Source organism: Podarcis muralis, chromosome 4 (genome assembly GCF_964188315.1).
Source record: "Podarcis muralis chromosome 4, rPodMur119.hap1.1, whole genome shotgun sequence".
Lineage (NCBI taxonomy): Eukaryota > Metazoa > Chordata > Lepidosauria > Squamata > Lacertidae > Podarcis > Podarcis muralis.
Window position 1 is genome coordinate 53,278,148 of NC_135658.1, and position 21,213 is coordinate 53,299,360.

General features: G+C 40.8%; 1 protein-coding gene across 1 annotated transcript; it reads left to right on the forward strand.

Moving 5' to 3' along the window:
- Window positions 1-551: 551 nt before the first annotated feature.
- Window positions 552-20,467, forward strand: IFNAR1 (interferon alpha and beta receptor subunit 1). The gene is made up of 11 exons (XM_028727063.2): window positions 552-733; window positions 5,452-5,575; window positions 6,247-6,440; window positions 8,183-8,337; window positions 9,813-9,951; window positions 10,591-10,708; window positions 11,359-11,558; window positions 12,117-12,277; window positions 12,856-13,000; window positions 13,747-13,898; window positions 16,234-20,467. The coding sequence occupies exons 1-11, from the start codon at window positions 670-672 to the stop codon at window positions 16,462-16,464; spliced, it is 1,683 nt and encodes a 560-aa protein (XP_028582896.2). The 5' UTR covers window positions 552-669; the 3' UTR covers window positions 16,465-20,467.
- Window positions 20,468-21,213: the final 746 nt, after the last annotated feature.

The window sequence follows — 21,213 nt, forward strand, 5'->3', positions numbered from 1 at the left end:
CTACCTGGAACACTTGTGCATTAGTTATGTCGCTGCTATTTTTGTAGCCCCAGTACTCCGTGGCTGGAACAAAGTTTCTTCCTGAAACCAGTATCGGTCACAATGCAATGAGATCTTTTCCAAAAATGCCAACACAGGCTTCCTTTGCCCTTCGACTTCTCGCTCATTAGGGGTGCTTTCGTTTCAAAGGAACCTTCACAGAACTCTCAAATGTATTCCAACTGAATGAGGACGTTTGGTTTATACAGTTTTCGTGGTGTTTCTGAAGGATTTGGGGCTAATTGAAGAATTGAACTTCATTTAAATTCGAGCCGCGCTACCTTTCTGCGAAGGGAATCCCGCTCTCATACGAAACGCGCCTTTGCTGCGTCCAAGGCAGTTAAACCTAATGATATCCCCGCCCTTCTCCCCCACCTGCACCCTTCCAAAAGCCCCCGAACCAGCTCCCGTCTAACCCACAAAAACGAGGAGGGATCTGCTCTGCTAGGTTTTATCTCTACGAGCTCGAAGAGTTTTGCGCATGCTCCGCGCGGAAGCGACGCTGCCGGGGGCGAGCCTCCTTGTTGTTGACCGTGTCGCGATCACGTGGCAGGGGCCGGCGTTGGGGCAAGTGGCGGCGGTGGAAACGTCGCTCGGCAGTTGGGACGTCTCGCTCGCCCCGGGCTCGCCATGAAGGCGGCGCGCGCTCTGCTTGTAGCCGTAGCAACGCTGGGAGCGGCGCCTTTCTGCACAGGTGCGTTTGCAGGGCCTTCCTCTGTCTGTGCGCCGCCGCCGAGCCCGCCTTTCCTCGGGACTGAGGACGGAGCGGCGGGACGCCTGTGTGTGTGTGTCTCTTTCTCCCTCTCTCCTTCTCTCAGAGGAACTGAGGGTGGGCGCGGGCGTTCACCTGGGCTCCCCGTTGCTCGTGGGTGACCCTCATCCCTGGGGCGGGCGAGGGTAGGCAGCGAAGCTGAGGGCTTTCGCTTTGGTGCAGCCTCGCGTTGCCGGATAGGAAGACGCGCTTCCAGGAAAGGCGGCGCGAGTTCTCTCCGCTCCGAGCGCTGGCACGCGCTGATAAATGCAGGGCTTCCAGGAATTGGGCTCGCTTTCCGCTTCGCTTGCGCTCGTAGATTTGCCTGCGGTGGCTTTGGGGGGAAGGGCTGTGGCCCGGTGGAAGAACACCTGCTTGGAATGCAGAAGGTCCCCCCGTCCCCCTCAACTCCGCTCCCGGAATCTCCAGGCAGGGCCGGGAGAAAACCCTGCCCGAAATCTCGGAGAGCTGACCTGCGTGCTGGTCAGTGTAGCAGACAATACCAGATGAACCAATGGCAGCTGCTTGGTGGGATCATATGGGTTAAGTAGCTTGGGTGGGTAAGTTAAGAGGTGTGTTTCATGTAGCTTGCAAAAACGCACAATAATAGCAAAATAAAATAGGTGCTGAAAATATGGATAGCTATGGGCATACCCTGCTGTTATGTTTCCCTTTGCTGTAGTTATCGGGGTTTTGACCTTTACCACAAGGCTTGTAATCAGTGTATTTTGTTTATTAAAAAAAAAATTTAGGGGTACTCTCATTTTCCTACTCATATTGAGATACTGCCCCTCAATGAGGCCAAACTGAGATTCACAAAATGTTTAGGGGTATGTGTACCCCTGCATCCCCCCAGAAAAAAGCGCTGCTTGGAAGTAGTAACATGCATGAAGGAAACAGCACTCTATATTTAGTCCTAGAACTTTATCCTCGTGTGTGTGTTTTTGTGAATAGATATTGCACCCTGTTATGATGAGTACATAAGAAAAACCTTGCTGGATCAGACCCAAAGCCTGTTTAGCACAGCATCTTACTTACCACTGTGGCCAACTTGATGTCTATGGGATGCTTACAGGCAGAACACCTCCCTCATTGGTGTTCTCCTGTGACTAGTGTGCTGCCTCTGATCTTGGAAGCTGTATGGACCCATAATGTAAAACATACAGAACTTTGAATCCTGCTTTTTAAAACGTGTGTAATATCTTGTTCTGTAGATACTTGTGTATCTATACTATAGCACTTATGTACCTGCCCCTCCCTAAATATCTGTGATACTACCTCTCCCCTTCAGTGCTCTTCTCAAAACCCACACAACCTTTGCTATATTCACTTAATCCTAATTCCAAAGCAGCCCAAATTTTAAGTGTGTTGGAACTGCATTTGACTGCATTAATCTTCTCTACCCTCAACCCTCCTGGTGTTGTTTTCCCTTCTTGTCTAGTTTAAATTGAAAGCTCCTTGGAACAGGGAGATGCCAAATTTTCCTTACAAAACTTTGAAAGGTGCCATGTATGCTGATGGCACTATATAATGACCAGAAAACATGTTGGGACAGGACTGAGCTTTCTTTGATCAAGGAGCCCTCTGCATGTCTTGGACTACAACTCCCACTGTCCCTAACCATTGACCATGTTGGCTGGAGTGGATGGCAATTGTAGCCCAAAACATCTAGTTGGTGAAGGCCATTCTATGCATTGGCATGGCCAACTGTAGAATTGTACAATAATGTCCTCATCTGTGGTATCCTGTAAGGGAAGCTTGACAATTAGGAGCAATACAGCTTTTAAACAGTACTTTGGGTTGCTACCTTAAATACAGTAAAAGAATGTCAGTCTGTTTCTTATAACCATCACTGAAGGGCTCTTCAGGTCAGTAATATGCAGCAAACAATTTTCCAGTGCTTTATTTTTGCATTTCCCCCTGTTGTATAAACTCTTTAGTAATAATGAATGGATGCCAATTGAAAATGTAATAAGGAAACTTGGCAGTTTCAATACTTTGAGCATTTACTAATTGCAAGTTAAATAAAAATGCTAGATTAGATCACTCTCTAATTTCCCAGTGCAAATTATCCTATTAAGATGGCCCTAATTGGAATTGGAAATGTTTCCAGGAAGTTCACATCACAGCTGTAGGTGTTCAGGTTGACTGTATGAAGAAGCAAACAGATGAAAAAGGGGTAAACCACAGATACCGTGTGTTCCAGCCAAAATATTCAACCAATGCATGATCAGTATTTGTCTGAGGGAGGCTGCACAGTGTTCCCAAAAGGAACAAGGATTGCCCTGCCTGTTCCTGCTTGTGTCTTAGCACATTTAGACGGGAAGGCTAAAGAGGATTCAGTTTCAATAAATTGGAGAGGGTACAGATGTATTTCAGGGTATGGTGTGGATGTAATAGTAAATTGCAGAGATGATTTGCAGTAGCTGCTGGCCGGAAGCAGGAAACAGTTTTAGAACGTTATGGGGAAAGGATTGGTATATAATAATAGAAAAGCATTCTGTCTCTGGGATAAATTCCTGTATAGATCAACCTCAACCATGTTCAGAGAAACATCCTTCCAAATGGTTCAAAAATTGTATTTAACATTTTTGAGACTGTCATGTATATCTAAAACCTCATCAATCTGTCGGAGACCATGTGGCAAAGTGGAGTTGTTCACCCATATGTGGGAAGACTGGGAGGTCTCAGAGATAAATGGAACACCATTACAAAAGACACCAGAACTTGCTTTTTGAAATGTGTTCACTGGAAAAAATCAAGATGTTGTGAGAAACTGGTCAGGTTTTTATTAGTGGCAGCAAGAACTCAGATTGCTAAATACTGGAAAGATTTACAAGGACTTCCCTTATTGAAGTGGCACAAAAAAGACTGGGGAAATACCTCTTATGTAAAAGCTGACACAGCAGTTATGGATCACAAGAGGTCACAGGAATCATAGAATCATAGAGTTGGAAGAGACCACAAGGGCCATCGAGTCCAAAAGAAAAGTTCTTTTTCAATGTATTGATATAACTTTATAACAGGAGAATCACACAGCTATTAAAGATGCAGAAGCCCTGTCCCCTTTTACATCTGGGTATTCTACTTCCAGCAAGAGTTTTAAAACTAGATGGCATTGGTCCTCTTTTAGGCCTATTCTTTGAATTTTTTTCTTTTAAATACATGGATATTGGGGGGGGTGATGTTTTTTTTAAAAAATGTGGACTTCATAAATAAGTGAAGTCCAATGTTTCATTAGATCCTTTAATGGCATTAAAAAGCTAATGCACTCAAAGTCTTATTTTCTTCTCTGGAATTAGGGGTGAGCAGTAAGGTGGTCAAGTTTGCTGATGACATCCAATGATTTAGGATGGTTAAAACAAAAAGGTGTATAGCAAAGAGCTCCAAAAAGATCTCTCCAGTCTGGATGAATGGGAATTAAAATGACAAGTGCAGTTCAGTGCAAATAAGTAAAAAGTGATGTATATTAGGACAAAAAAAAATCCAGCTTCACAGATATACTGATGAGACCTGGCCAGTGACTGACCAGGAAATGGACGTTGTAGGTTGTGGTGGATAATGTGATAGAAATGCTGACTCAATGTACAGTTGCTGTGAAAAAGGTGAGCTTCATGTTAGAGATCATTAGGAAAGAGTCAGAAAACAAATACTGTAAATAACATATTTTCTTCATACAAATCTCTTGGAATAAGGTATGCCAGAATTGTGGAATTTTGTGTCCTCTGTGGACAAATACCGTATTTTTTGCTCTATAAGACTCACTTTTTCCCTCCTAAAAAGTAAGAGGAAATGTGTGTGCGTCTTATGGAGCGAATGCAGGCTGCGCAGCTATCCCAGAAGCCAGAACAGCAAGAGGGATCGCTGCTTTCGCTGCACAGCGATCCCTCTTGTTGTTCTGGCTTCTGAGATTCAGAATATTTTTTTTCTTGTTTTCCTCCTCCAAAAACTAGGTGCGTCTTATGGTCTGGTGCGTCTTATAGAGCGAAAGATACGGTAATTATCTGGTCCTAGCTGTGCAGGCCAAAGTGAACAGATGGGTGGGACCTCCCACCTGCAAATCACTTGATGTCCCAATGACGGCAGATGATTGGGTGCTTTGAAGTCTAGTAGTTGGGACCTCAAAGCACCACAAAGGGCCTGCAGATATCCTGCATAATGCTTTAAAGTGCCTGAGGCTTTAGTAGAGCTAAAGTCTACTTTCTGTAGGCATCAGCTTCAAAACCTACTTTCCCAAGCTGTATATGTAATAATAATAGGCTTCCAATTGCACAATACTGTTGAAAAAGCAAGTGCACATTTGCATGGGTGTGCTTTAAACTGTTCTGATGACTTTTGCTGGAGCAAACATTAAAAACTGACTACTTCCTCAGAAGACTTGAATAGAAAGTACCTTGTCCAGAAAACATAAGAATCAGAAATGTTGTCAATATTATGCCACAACACAGGGTTACTCAGAAAGAAGGTAAGGGAATCTCCATATTTCACTTCCTTTTCTGCAGATATTTATGATCTGCTTACTTGCATTTAATGTCTGTTTCCTGTTGCTCTCTTACTAAGTTCTTCAGTAAAGTGCAGAAGGTGGTTAATGGCACACTGCATGCAGTTGTGTCTATTATAGCCTTGACATAATTCTTTTCATTTTTCAAAAATATCCATAGGGTTGACATGTTTGGAACCACCTCAGAACATTACAGTTTTCATTGTTGATACGAACATCACTCTGAAATGGCTATGGAATAATTCATGTGGCCTCAATGGAACCTTTTCAGTTCAGTACCAAAGGTAAGTACTCAGTTGTACTGTGACTCACATCAACGACTTGTAACAGAGACTTTTGAAATGTTGCTGGAGCTTTTCTTCAGTATGTGAGTTCCGTCCTAGTCCATGAGTTGCTGTATCTGCCAAAGAAAATGTTTACAAGACACCAGATAGACAGAACAGCCAGTTGTGCCTGTTGGAGGGTTAAAACTGCAAATGCTATGATGTAGCATATATTTTGGACCTACCCCAAAATTAGAAAATTCTAGAAAGACATTGCAATGGAAATTGAAGCAATAACTGCCTTTACTTTACCCACAGATCCTCTAATTTTGCTATTTGGATATGTTAAAAAATTGTACTAATAGAAGACATGGGATTAATGCAGCATCTCTTAACTACTGCCAAAATTATTTATTTGTTAAAATTGGCAGGGGCGGGGGACGGACGGAATGAGAATACCATCCATGAACGAGTGGACAACTAAAATCAGGGGCATATATGTGTGGCTCTACACAGAACTACACAGCAAAAAGACTGATACTGATGAATTGGAAGAATAAAAATGCGGCTCCCTTTTTTTTTTGCATTCCGGGTGCTGTGGATCAAAATTGAAATGAATTTTACACAAAGATACTGTAAGGAATGCTTACTGATCCATAATGTCTGAGGACTGCTTTGCTTTTTTCTTTCAGTGAATCAGACAGTGAAGAGAGCAATGCTGAAAGCTGGTCACTTATTCCCGAGTGTCAGGCTGTAAGAATCACAGAATGTGACCTTTCATCAGCTATAACAGACTATTTTCAGCTTTATAATGTGAGCTTAAGAGCAGACACAGGAGAAGAGCACTCTTCCTGGGCTTATTTAGTATTTTCTCCATATACAGAAGGTATGAATGTGTGCCTAGTTTATTCAAGTTACGCTTTATGCAGTTGTTAAATATTGGACAGGTAACCAATTGCAAATGCCTAGTTGTTTCATTATCTGAATTCCAGACACCAAACTGTTCATCTCTGAGGCTTACTCCCTAGTAAGTGTGTTTAGGATCACAGCCTCCATCCACTGAAGGGGGCAAACAGTAGCTGTTCAGAATGATGGGTTGTTTTTTAAAGTGAAGGAATCTCTTCTCATAGAGGAGGGTGGCACACAATTGAGTTCTGTTTTAAAGTCCGGGGTGGGGTGAGGGAACTCATTGCTGCCCAAAAGGTTGAGAAACGCTGGTGTGAAATGTTATTTTTAACTGTGAACGATAATGAGTAAATTCCAACTTCACAGTATTGGTTGCTTCATAGTTCATTGAATAGAGTATTAGTTTCAAATTTCGACGGTGGTGTTAGCATTCCAAGCAGTGCTGGGTGGCTTTGACTAGCCACCCTTTTAATTCTCTACAATGCCCCAGAGTGGTACTAAAGGTAAAGGTACCCCTGCCTGTATGGGCCAGTCTTGACAGACTCTAGGGTTGTGCGCCCATCTCACTTAAGAGGCCGGGGGCCAGCGCTGTCCGGAGACACTTCCAGGTCACGTGGCCAGCGTGACATCGCTGCTCTGGCGAGCCAGAGCCGCACACGGAAACGCCGTTTACCTTCCCGCTAGTAAGCGGTCCCTATTTATCTACTTGCACCCGGGGGTGCTTTCGAACTGCTAGGTTGGCAGGCGCTGGGACCGAGCAACGGGAGCGCACCCCGTCGCGGGGATTCGAACCACCGACCTTGCGATCAGCAAGCCCTAGGTGCTGAGGCTTTTACCCACAGCGCCACCCGCGTCCTAGTACCAGAGTGGTACTAGGTCAAGTGTATTGTGGGAAATTAAAAAGCTAGGTGCAGCCACCACCTGACGCTGCTCAGTCTTGGGGCCCTGACAGCCGCCCAAGAATGCTAGAGGCTGATGCTAATCCTGCTTCCACTCTCCTTTCCTGTCTGTTGTGGTGGAGGGGTGGGATTAGAATCACGCCAGCTGCAGGAGGTAGGAGGAAAGGTGAGCAAGGAGTTTATTGTTTCTTTGCCTCCATAGGGCCAAACTGGAGGTGACATATGCTATGTCATTTGCACTTGTGTAATTGTTGGGTGAGCTGGAGTGCATCCATGGCACACAGGGAGGGTGCTTACTCTTTGACCCTGCTATGGCCCCTGTTAGAATGAGACACAGCTACCTCACACCTGCTGTTCACAATGGAATAAAAATTCTCATTGTGTATAACCTGCAAGGAGGGGCCCAGTTTCAACTGGGACTGGCAGGGGCAAAAGTTAAAGCCCCTCTCTCTTCCTGCCACTGCCACGGTCTAGTTTTTCTATTCCCCCTGCACTAGCTATTTATTTTTTAGGTAAAACAGCTATGCAAGAGTGAACTTTGTGGCAAACATCACTTAGGGAAGTTTTTAATATTTAGTGCAGTGTTGTTTTTAACACTCGATTGGGAGCCTCCCAGAGTGGCTGGGGAAACTCAGCCAGATGGGGGCAGGGTATAAATAATAAATTATTATTATTGCTATTATTACTATTACGGCTATTATTATTGTGGTTGGGAGCAGAGTCACCATAATCAGAATATATGCTGCTTCATCAAAAGCACTATGAATATGAATAGTACAAAGTTTTAAGTGTACTTAAGTTATGTTGTTATCTTGGTCTGCAGCCCAAGTCGGACCCCCAAGAGTTCAGTTAGAATCAATATATGGAGGAGATGTGAAAATCATCATTTTCAGTCCTGAAGCAAACCACCAAAGAAAAATGTGGGACCTGTCTCTAAGCTACAAGCTAACTATCTGGAAAAACTCATCCTATCCTCAGGTGCTAAATTTCTCTACACTTAAGATTTGCTTTCTTTGCAGAAATATTCCTTCACATTTAAATCACGTGTTACACGTATTCACTTCCAGAACAAAAATGCTAAACACTCCTGTAACCATTTATTTAGAAATCCCATGGAACTCCATAGTGCTTTCGCTAGCCTGCAAAATGGTATGGTAGTGGTTCAGTTTGTGTTGAGAGCTTTTTGCCAGTATCTCGGCTTCCTTGTGTAAGCTGAATGCATGAGATGCTTAGTTGCTTGCTTTCAGCTTTAGAGGTGCCAGGAAGTAGTCTACAGGCTCAAATCCAGACATGTGAACAGCTCCCCATCAGGATCTAGATCTATTCACATCTGGCAAGGAATTAAACCTTATATCAAAATGCATGAACAGAATTCCATAGAATAAATAACACTAGAAATAACAAATGCCGCATTTTATGTACATATCCTATTGCATGTTATGTTTAAACCAATATTATTACTATTTATTAAATTTATATACCATAGGGCATTTTACAGTATAAAAACACACAACATAATAACAAATGAAACAATAACACCCACCAACACACACTCACTTTAAAAGGCTATACTGTAGATTGTTTAATTAGCCAAAGGCCTGGGGGAAATGTTTTCTCCCCCCTGGTGCCTAAAGATATGTAATGAGGAGAGCCACTGCAGGGTATTGCCACCCTCCAGACCTGTGTCAGTTCATATGGAGAGAAGTGGTCCTTAAGGTATTGTGATCCTGAACTGTTTAAGGCTTTATAGGTCAAAACCAGAACTTCAAATTGGACCAAGAAGCTAATTGACAGTCTGCAGTTGGGCAGTCTGCAGTTGTTGTATACTCAGACCATTTTGCCCTCATGAGCTTTTGTTGTACAGATTATCTTCCTGATAGTAATATTTTTTTAATACAATATAGTGATGGATTTCATTGCAGAAACTGAAAAAGAAGCTCTGTCTTATGCACAATGGTGCCATTTTTATGTTGTGGATAAAATTTGACCTAAGCAGATACTCACTTTGCTGAGTATAGTAAAACAGGAGGCAGACCAACATGTTTTAAGCTGGATTTCTTTGCATCCCGAGTCCTTTAACTGGCATTGAATGATTGAGCATGTTTTTAAAATGTTCAAATAATAATAATTTATTATTTATACCCCGCCCATCTGGCTGGGTTTCCCCAGCCACTCTGGGCATCTTCCAACAAAATATTCAAATACAATAGTTATTAAATATCAAAAGCTTCCCTAAACAGGGCTGCCTTCAGATACATAATAAAATACAATCTGTTCATTCCAGCTATAGATGTCATACTGTATATCTGTCTTTCTGAAATAATGATAGCAATATTAGTATTGTTGACCCAATAAAAGATCTTGGCTTTTTTTTCTGGATTCACATAAAAATAACTGCCCATGGAAGTAATCAACAATCGTAATATGTTACATGCAACTGTCTGTTTCTACAGGAAAAAATCCAGGATATTTTTCCAGGACAAACCATTCAAGACCTTGAGCCAGAGACTGCTTACTGCATGAAGGTTAAAGTACATATGGTTGATCACAATGCTTTCAATAGTCCAGACATTTGTATACAGACACCAAAAGGTATTTATTTTCTATTGATTTTAACAATTCAAATCTGTTCTAGTCATAGCTGTCAACTTTCAGATTTGAAAATAAAATAAGGGATTAGCAGCCTCGAAAATAAGGGATCAGCAGCAAAGCTGTCAACTTTCGGATTTGAAAATAAGGGATCAGCAGCCTCACCTGTCTTGGGGACAGTCTACGGGATATCTAACAATCTGGGATAGCAGCGGGAAGCAGCAGGAAACGGCGCTGGAATATGGGAATTTCCCGCAAAAAAAGGGAAGGTTGACAGCTATGGTTCTAGTGTGCTGGGCAGGGGTGGTTGGGGAATAAATCTCCTTGAAGTGGGTATTCTGTGGTCAGAATCGAGCAGGGTGCTTCTTGTGCTTTCACAAGCACCTTCTCTCCCTGCTTTTTGTTTGTAAACAACATGTCTTGCATAATATTAGTGGCATTTATTTGTATAATACCGTGAAGCCCTGGGCATGGTTTGCTGAGCAACTCCTGGGGTTCTGGTTTCAGAAGCTTCATGGTTTCAGAAGCTTCATGGTTCTGGCCTCTTTATAGGATTGGAGTTTCAAACTATTAACGTGTAACATTGTTCATGAACCTAACTAGATGGATTGTTTATAAATTTTTCTTTCCTCCTTTTTATAGCTTGGGCTGGTCTGCCTCGTCCTGAAAAGCTCCAGGTTCACGCACTGAATACAAACTTCATTTTGCATTGGGATAATATGTACGATGGAAATGTGAGCTTCATTGTACAGTTTCTCAAGTAAGAATCCTTGCCATGCCTGTCTTCAGTCTTGGCTTTTTACATTCCATCTAATTTATGCTTAAAAAGCAAGCCTGTTAGGTAATAAAGGAAGTTGTGAAGCTTTGAGCAGGAGCACTTGAGAAAATGAGCAATCTGCTTGGACCAGTTAGTAAACCATTATCTGATGTGTGAGGAGCTTAATTCTGCTTGGATGGTATCTCCCCCCATCCCCAAGGGCCAATTTTCACAGGTATGTGGGCCAACCTACCTGCCAAGCACATGATGTCAGTATGATACGTAACTAGAGGATAGGCAGGTGGGCCAATGGGCCAAAAAGGTCCCCCACTATGGGCTATATTTCTGAGGGGTTATCCTTCCATTGCATGGGCTGGAACACTGCAAACCAAAGGATTCAAGCAGGTCATTGATTGGGTGAAGTATGTGGTGGTTACTTGCTGTCCCTTCTATGAAAAGACGACATATTCAATGACAATTAAATTGTCAATTGTGTCAGATCAATTTGACTGCCAAGTCTGATTAAGCCTGCAATCCCATGCAGCTCACATGAGGCTCAGTGGAGCTAACATTCAAGTAAACATCAACAGTTAAGAACTGTCTGCTGATACATGCATTGTGCTTATTTAATCAACCTTCTGTTGTTCTAATAGTGGTTTTGAAGCACAGACGTCTCATGATATCTCAAAAAACTGGCGTAGTGTATCTGGATGTGAACACATTACAACCAAATACTGCGATTTATCACGTTCCGTCAACTTCATTGGAATTTACTATCTCCAAGTACAGGCTGTGAATAGCCATAGTAAATCACCTTGGTCTAAAATGCTAAAATTTGAGCCTATAGAAGACAGTAAGTGTCACCTTCTTCTGATATGCGTTATCATTTATAGGTGCTGCTTTTTGTGTATGTATTTGTTAATTTTTGCAGTCTTGTACAGCAGCCTATACATCATCACATTGTTACATTTTCTTCTTGTGTGGTTAGAAAAAAGTAAGACCTTCACAACATATAGCTCACAACAGTGTGAAAGTTCAGCAAGCTCTACTGCTGTGCAACCTCTTGTGTACCACAATGGCACCAGTGCCATTGAAATGAACTGGAGTTATCTATCACTCGTTCCTGGTGGCTGCTTGCTAAAACTCCCAGATGTCCTCAAAAATATGTGTTTAGATTTAGAACTTGCCCCCAGAACCAATAGCAGCAGCAGCAGCAGCAACAACAACAACAGTGTGTATATATGCTGCAACTTAACATACCACAGTATCACAATTTCCATCAGTTAATTCATTTTACATTCTACTGAAGCAGAGATTTTGCCTTGTGCTTGAGCTTTAGTGACAGCATTATATTGCAACATGTTTTGTTGAATTCAAATGTTTTAACACATTGTATAACATTGTTTTTAAGCTAAACTGGGCCCACCAAGTGTCAAGATTAATGCCAGTGAAAATTCACTTAACATTTTCATTACTGCTCCGGGAGAATCTGAAAAAAATCTGATGAGTAAACACTATGAGAAGTTGATTTACCAAGGTTGGTACTGGGCAGACTCTTCACCACAAGACAAGGTAATTTATTTTATTTTTTTTTAAAAATAAAACATAGATAAAAGCATGTATTTAAAAATTGACTCATAATGTAGCCCTCCTGTTCTTTCTCTAAGCCATCTATAAACCCTTCAGGTTTATGCTGAATATGGTGTCTCTGGCTAGCTAATTCCATGTCAAATGTACCTGTATGTAGTGAAGTGCTCCAGCATCATACGAAATACTAGACACACACTGTCCCAAATGCACTGAGGGGTGCCCATCTGACACAGATAGCCAATCTCTGGCTAATCCTATAGGTGTTGGAGGTTGAAAGAATGCATAGCTCAGCAACATACAACAACCAGGCCTGCTGCAACTGGTTGGAGTAGTCATAGACACTAGGTTCTAAGGATCAGTGCCCCACGGGCACCTGTCAGTTGTTGCCAAGCCCTGGGCTGTATGTTTTCTTGACCCTCAGTACAGTATACCTGGAATCTGCAGAGCATATAGTATAGCCATTACAACTTGCACCCAAAGTCAGAATGTCAGTCTTCAAGCTTTGTTTTCTATAAGTGCTTGCTCTGGTTTACATTGTTATGTATTTTGTTGTTGTACAGAAGAAACTGGAAAATAAATCTTCACAATTTATAATCCCAGACTTGAGCTCTTCTACTTTATACTGCCTAAAAGTACAAGCATTTGCTCCAGCATATAATAAAAGTAGCGAGTTTAGCAGTGAGACATGCACTAAAACTGCCAAAGGTATGAAATACTTATTTTTAGTGTTTGATTTTTTAAAAATGATACATTGCTTTGTATTTTTAAAAAAATCTAAAGTGATGTGTTTTTCTGAAATCCTATGTTGTACAACACAACAACAATTCCGTATAAAACCATAAAACAGGAGTATGTATACAATCCAATCTCTTGGTTGTACATGCAGGCAACATCACCAATTTTTAACATTTGGTTTAGAATATATTAACCTTGGCTCATATTTGATTATTAGTGGTATTATTACCACTAGTGGTAAGATTTATACCCTGCCCTTATTACATTATCAATACAGATTATGTATATAACTTTATATGAAGAATGGAACACAAATTTGTAAGCTTAGTTCAAGTAACTGAACAGAAGTTAGTTGTAAACTAAGATTAGCACATTGGGATAATTATGGAAAATACCCCCAAAAGCATGCACTTTTATTTAACATGGAATGTTTACAAAGAAAGATTGACAAAGAAAGGTATCTTATATGTAAATTTGACAATTATTAGCGTGCACTTTTACTGGAACCGAATTAATTTTTGAGGTTTTGTATAGGGAAGAGTGAGCAAGTGCGCTTATATCTCCATCTCTCCCCCCTTCACAAAATCTTTTCTCGCCACAACAACTTTCCAAGTGCCATAAGTTTAAGTTGCTGGCTTTAAAAATAAGCTTAAGAACGTGGTTATTGCAGAAGTTTTTTCAATATATAACTCATTTTAATTCCTTTTTCTTTGCAGGAAAATCTTTAGATCCAATCATTTTTAAAGTCTTTGGAATTACTCTTGGTGTTATTGTTTCAGTAGCGGTCTTAATTGGTGTTATATATTATATACGCAAGCAGATCAAATATGCATTCTTTCCATCATGCCACCCTCCACTGATCATAGAGGTATGTATATATGGCTTTTATTACTTTGCTATTTGCAGTAGTAAAATTATAGGACAAGTATTCTAGAAATCACATCATGGGTGCTTATTATGTATGCAGTGCTTACAATAAGCATACATTTGCCATTTACACAGAGAGAAAGAGAATGTGTGCGCAAACTGAGATATTCCCAGTGTTCTTCTAAACAGATAGGTCGTTGCAGGCTCAAAAATGGCATGCCTGTACCTGGAGTTCCTCTTCATGCAAGGATCTCTGGACTGGGGTGTATATACTGCATTACCCTTGAATATATTGTGTAGTGAATCTGCCTGACATATTACTTGGGACATCCTATAGATCTAATAGTGGGTATAGAAATGGCATTTTTATTATATCTTGCTGTGTATAACATCCAATAGCAGCTGGCGTGGCTGTGCTGTTTTCTCATCTCCCGAATGTGAAAGTTGACTTGCCCTTACTGAGACAGAGAGGAGCAAGGCAGCAGGAATGTGGTGCAGGCACAGTGCAGACATAGCAGTAGAGGCACTGCACTGCACCAGCACTGCACAGGGATCCTGCCACCTTGCTCTTCTCCCTCTCTTGACTACAGTGGGTCTACTCTATGAATAACATCGGAGATCACACAATGCATTCAATAATGTATTTACAGCATGAGTGCAGAACTTCCGGCCCATGGGTGTTTTCATTATTTAAATGTACAAGTCGACCTTCCTTCTAAAGTAGCCTGGAGCCATAAACACACAATGATAAAACTCTCCAGACAGATCATATGGAAAAACTTTTCACATCGTTGTCTCTGAAAAACTTGCTTCTCATTTAAAGTTATGAGTAGTGATGCTGAGCCTGAGGACTTTGCTGTTATGTAGTGGACCTTTTTCTTGTATAGGAATAAACATCAAATAGACCCATTATTCTTGACAAATAGGGTTTTTGTGGGGAAATACTTCAGACATTTTGTTAATGCACTTGTCCATCTTGTATATCATCCCCTTGGGATTTAGACTCCTTACATTATTTTAGTTTTTCCTCTTTTGTTTAATGTATAATAACAATAGTTAATAATAAACAATAAACAATAATTGGCCTAATTACTGGCATAGGTGCCAGTTTTGCCTGCAAGGTGACCCCCCCCCCCATTATACCCACCTCTCTCATACCTGATATCTTATGTGATATCAGGTGAGGGGCAGGTGGAAATGTGGCTGTCAGTGCATAATCATAGAATCTTAGAGTTAGAAGGGACCCAATGGTCATCTAGTCCAACCCCCTGCAATGCAAGAAACTCAGCTAAAGCAACCATGACAGATGGCCATCCAACCTCTGCTTAAAAACCTCCAAGGAAGGAGAGCCCACCGCCTCCTGAGGGAGCCTTAAAGGGTACTTCCAGTTGCACATCAGGGATTGAAAGTAAACCTCTCTTGCCAATCAGCAGATAGGCACTGATCTCAGGCTCCCTGGGAACAGCTACACCAATCTTTGAAAAGGCTTGCAAAAGAGCCTTGCTCAGCACAAACAGCCTATTACCTGCTGTCACTGTGACTTTGGGTGATGGACAGGTGGCCACCCTGGCTGTTTGTACGTCAGAAGGCTTTTCCAAGGAATCAGCACTTGAGTAATAATGCATCTGGCTGTTGCTAATTTAGTCAATGGGCTACAAGCTGAAACCAGATTCATCCTTCACCACATAGCAGTCAGCATGTACAGTCTTGCATTGCAGCCTGAGCACAACTCTTTCCTGTACTAATTTCTTTTGCCTCCAGTGTGTCTCTTTACCACTACTTCTCTCTTGAAAGAAGCAGCTGTTACCAGAAACAGAAGCTGCACAGTTAACTTCCCCATCTCCCACTAGGACATCTAGGAGAGCTTAACTTGTATACTGATGTTACAAAATTCTGTGTATCACTTTTCTGCATCTAACTGATTGTCCCCATCCCTACTTGTGTCATATCAGTGACTGGAGGGGTACGGGGAGGTGCCAAATATTGTGACATCAGGGCACAAGTTAGGAGCCATTATGGATGGGGAAGCAGAAGCTAAATATGTGGGTACAAACTTTGGTGTGGGCAGCCATGCATTAGACATAATGTGTACCGTGGTTCTAAATCGCTTGTTCCTAGATCTCAGACTGTATTCTAGTGACTGGTGTTGCCTGTTTAATGCTTCAGAGCAGGGGTTTTATTATCTTTTTCAGTGTTTCATATGCCAACCATACCCCCATCCTTAATAAATATTAATAGTACATTATTCTAACCAAACACAATAGCTTTTATAGCACCCTGTATGTAGAATTACATCAGTAATTCTCATTACTTTCTGTGTACTTTCCCACCTGCAGAACATTGAAGGAAAAGATTTGCGCAGTTCCTACTTGCTAACTTCAGAAGAGCCAACAGAAAATTGTGTTGTCATAGCTGACAGTAGCATTCTAAATGAAGTTGATCTGACCGACTTTAAAGACCAGAAAGAGTTGGAAGAGATCAGCCAAGACTCAGGAAACTATTCCAATGATGATGGTATCTCTAGGACTAAAGACTCCCATTTAATCCAAGAACAGAAAGCAGAATAACTCTGTAAAATAATGAGTAGAAGCCATTATTATGGGTAGATGAGGGGGGTGCATAAATAACAACTTGCAATTTATGCATCTTGCTGTTAGCTTCCGTATAAGAAAGACTTTGTGCCAGGACATGACCTGACAACTGGTTCTTGCACCATAGATTTTGAGTGTTATGTATTGCTATTGGCACAAAGGCTCAGGTATGGAGAACACTTGATTTCACTACCAAAATGTTTACTTCATTTTGACAGGAAGCTGGTGCTTAAATGGAAGTTTACAAACATGTAATATATGTTTGTGTGTGAGTGTGTATGTTAAATACAAAAAACATCCTAAGACAATTCTAAAGCTAGACTTTACCACTGTGGATGCTGTGTTGGTTGATAAAGCATAAATAACTGTGAGGATTACTGAACAGCTATAGGTTACAGCGGAGTAACACATACTACAGCAGTTTCGAAATGTACTGACAGGATGGCTTTTCACAGGGAAATAATTTTTGCTATAACCAAACGCATGCAAATATTGTTACCATGTTGTTGACTTTAGGTGACTGACAGAGCACAGTTTTAACACAATGCCTTCTCTGTGTTGTATTTCATTGTTTATGTGACCTTATTCAAGATCACATATAGTTTAGCCAGTATTAGTTTATACCAAGTATTCAAAACAGATAAAGGGTTTCAGCCACGTGGATACTTTGGAGAGTAAGTGTAAAATGTCTTTCTCTCAATGGTGGTCGCACTTACTATATTGAACAGCCTTCCTTCAGAATTTAGATATTTGCCACCTACATTTTTTGTTTGCCGTATGTTAAAAACATGTTGCCTGACCGTTAGTGCATTTCAGTTTTAATGCAAATAAAGCAAACTCCTTTTGAGAAAGGTTTTTTTAAAAAAAGAAAAAGTCTTACCTACAATTTAGTTGTAATAAAAAGTACAAAAAATCTTAGAAACTAAGTCTTGGAGAATCAAAAAAGTCAAATGGTAATTAGAGGGTTACCAATAAATACTTGATTTGGGGCAAGGAAATCACTAGCCAACTCTCAAAAAGTTAAGACTTTTTTATAGGATGAGCAGAGACATCCTTAGTTAAATTACTTTCTGGGAACTAGTGTAGTTTTTACTGTGATTTCTTCATTTCGTCCTTGCCAACCAGGGAAACAAACTGCAACTACTGACCAGGCCTTCAGTATTTCTCAGAATATATTTACTTTCTAACGTGTTTCCTTTTTATAGGATGATGAAAATTAATATATACTTGGGGGGAAATGGGAACACAACGTTTGTGAACAAGATGGATTTGTTCTGATAACTACTCTCACTAGCATCCTCCAATAGCAATGTGAGAAATGAAAGCATTTTCACTCGCATTAAGAGTGTGCCCAAATTTAGTTGGTCTGTATAGGTGTCTAGCAAGCTAATGCTTATGAGAATGTGTGACTGCAATTATTGCAACCCATTGCTACTGTTATTTCAGTTAGTTTGTGCAGTTCAGTTTCACAATTCACTATCCTGTTTAGAAGTATCCAAATGGTAGCATAGCGTTGTTTATTCAGTGTTAACACACCAGTGTACTTAGCCCCATCAGTGAATACCTGTTTTTGCTGAAATGTGAGTTCCTAAGGCACAGTTATATTGGTGTCATCTGGCTGTTCTTCTGAGTAGATGGCTAGCTGATGTGGGAAGCAGAGAAAATGTTTACAGAGCACAATCTCCATTTACCAGTAGAGCCGGGACAAAAGGGGGGTCCGCACAATGCTTAGGTGCAGGCCCTCATTTAGCTTTATGTTTGATTTGGGGGGATGTGTGTACAAGCAGCATTGCAACAGGTCACCTACCCAGCATATTATCACCCAACTGCCTTGGTAAAAAAGAAAACAAAAATGCCTTTGTGTAAATAGTTGTTTTTTTAAAGTGAAGTGTGTACGATGATTGTATTGCAGTATTAACTGTTGCTGATAGTTAATGGAAACTAAATTAGGAAGGTCAGAATGCAAGTATGTTTGTGGGTGGGTGGGAGAGAGAGAGAATTTGGCATGCCTGCACCATCTGTTTTCAGGTAGACGCCTCCTTTCCACATATAATGTGGAGACAGGGGCTTGATATGTTTTCTATAACTATGAAGGGCTGGGGAAGCAAGTATATGCTTACATATGTTTATATGTGAAATAACTCCGTGTTCTCACTATGGATGTCAGGTAATTCCAACAGAAGCGGGAGTGGAAATTGCCAGTTTGCTTTTTTGTCCCCTGTCCAGAACAGAAATCAATCCAGCAATCAATGTTCGCTTTTGTTGCTGTTTCAGTCCACAAATGATATATACTTGATCACTGTTTTTTCCCATTTGCATAGCATTTCTTTTACATTGAACTGAATAGTGTGGAATAACATAATAAGATCAGAATTAATTATGTAAAATTGCACCAGAGCAGACAGCAAAACAAGTAACAGTGGAATGAATCTTTATTTGCATCAGCTATCAGCCGTAGCAATAAAAACAAATAAAATGCAGTATACAGAGGATAAAGGTAAAAAAAAAAAATCAGTTATATAAACATTTGGGGAGATTTGGATCAATAGTCAAATAGTGGATCTTATTTTAATTGCCCTGGCTAAGAACCTTGCAACCTTTGCTGTCACTTGCTCCTCTTGGTCTGCTAAGAGAAAGGAGACTGTGGCGGTGGTTGGGAGACCTGGAATGGATAATAATAGAGGGGTGATAACCTCACTCCTCAAATCAAGTAATTGCAGAAGCCTAACTGCAGCACTGCATGTGATGAACAAGTTCTGAAGGGGACATCCTGAAGTGTTCCTGTCAAAAGTAAGGATGTAAGGAGTCAGCCATTTCCATCCTGTCTTCAGTTCATTGAAATCAATGCTTTTCCCATTCTGCTACATTTCAGCTTTTGCTAAAACCTATCTTCATCTCGCTAACCACTATGGCCAAAACTAATGTAATTAATTAAGTAATTGATTATGTAATCAATTTCAGTGGAAGGAAAAGGTCAAAAACAATTCAGAAAATAACATAGTTATTTACATAATGTTTGCCGATTAAGAAAAGAACAATAGCAAACATAACTCATATTCACATTTCTGTTACTGACCAACAAACATGCAACTTGCAGCAATTTCTGCTTCCACTTCTGTTTCTGGTGGAATTCTCAGACAACCCTAGTGTAAAGGGCTCACTTGTGTTCTGGCATGTATGTCAACAGGATCTTATTTCTGTTGTGTTACTAGGGTTGCACTATTGACCAAGAAACTATAATGCCTAAACAAAGTTTCCCATGCTTAATTTAATCCTAAAGATGCTGATATGTAGTGCCTTTTAAAGTTAAAAAGTGTGAAGTCCTTCAATCCTGATTTGTATGGTACTCTAGTCTTTATTTAATCTACTCCATCATAGCAAAAAATATTTATTCATACTTCCTCATATTGAACTCAATGGGACTTGAGTCTGAGAAGGCATTTGTAACACTGTGCTGTATCCCCACTCCCACTCCGTGTCTTTCTTACTTGTTGGGTTTATAGTTATCTCAGGACTTAAAACAGGAAATACATCAGATTTGAAACCAACTTGCTGTAATAACTAAACCCACATGATGCATGACTCATACTCTCACCTATCCATAGATGCTGTTATGACAAGCAACAATCAATGCTATTCCTCTGCACACATAACTGATTATTTTTTATGTTTCCATGTATTGGTACTTTGTGGACATTGTATTGCATTTACATGTGGAGTGGGACTCCTCTGCAGTGTCCTTAAGTTCAGTGAGCAATTGTATCCGATTGTGAGGATAAAGAGATCTAAAGATGTACTGTTAAAATGTATAAATATAACATATTAAGACTCTGTGTTTTGTTTTTTTACCCTAGTGGAATTTTTATCCTGTTACAATGTACTCCACTTTTCTATTATGGCACTTAAGAGGCCAACTTTGTAGGAGTTTTATTTATAAGGAAATTTGTGTTGATAAATAAAGAAATAATGCCAGATACAACCGATTCTGCTCTGATCTTTGTTCCAGGCAACCGGGCCGTTGTAACTTGATCAACATATGTGACACAATCTCTCATAGTTGAAATTTAAAATCAGCCTGTACCAGGAAATGAGGCTTTTCAGGGGCCAACTGCAGCCCTGCAGGCCTCTCTTTATTTGGTGGTTGGGACCCTCCCCAGACCACCCCACTTCTTCACCAGTCCTGTTTTGCCACCTCCTTGAGTGTGCATACCTGGCTAGAATGTATCCTGGAACGCTGATTATGCTTCTTGTTTGCCTGGATGGAGAATAGAGAGGGATGTGCAAGTATGTTTACACCTGTCCCATCCACTTTTGGTCCTCACCTGGTGCACCACTGGCCTATGCCTCTAGAAGGTTGTCTATAAGAGAATGTAGCATTTGGGCTGAGAGGGGTTCCCCACCCTCTGGTCTATACCTATAGTATGAACATATAATGCAACTTCTCAGGAACTATATACCACAAGTCCCAGGAAAAAGCTACCCTAGAACCATTCTCTAGGCTAGTTTGGAGAAGCAAACACATCCTGCCCTGCTTGTAGTCTGGGGCTTCTCATCAATCCCAGAAAAGCGTTATCACAGGTTTCTACTGTATATGTAGCCTGAAACTGCCAACAGTAAGAGTGATGATCTTGTAGCACAGCAAAACTACGTAGATTTTTAGCTCCTCAGGATGGACAAATGCATTGTGGCAGAATCTGACATTGCACATAGGGTGATACATAGGGA

What these genes read in the sequence shown, in the direction of transcription:
- IFNAR1 (XM_028727063.2), top strand. Translation starts at nt 670, where the DNA reads ATGAAGGCGGCGCGCGCTCTGCTTGTAGCCGTAGCAACGCTGGGAGCG. An exon ending in AGCGGCGCCTTTCTGCACAG is followed by an intron (nt 734 to 5,451) that starts GTGCGTTTGCAG and finishes AAATATCCATAG; the next exon opens with GGTTGACATGTTTGGAACCA. An exon ending in ACTCTTCACCACAAGACAAG is followed by an intron (nt 12,278 to 12,855) that starts GTAATTTATTTT and finishes GTTGTTGTACAG; the next exon opens with AAGAAACTGGAAAATAAATC.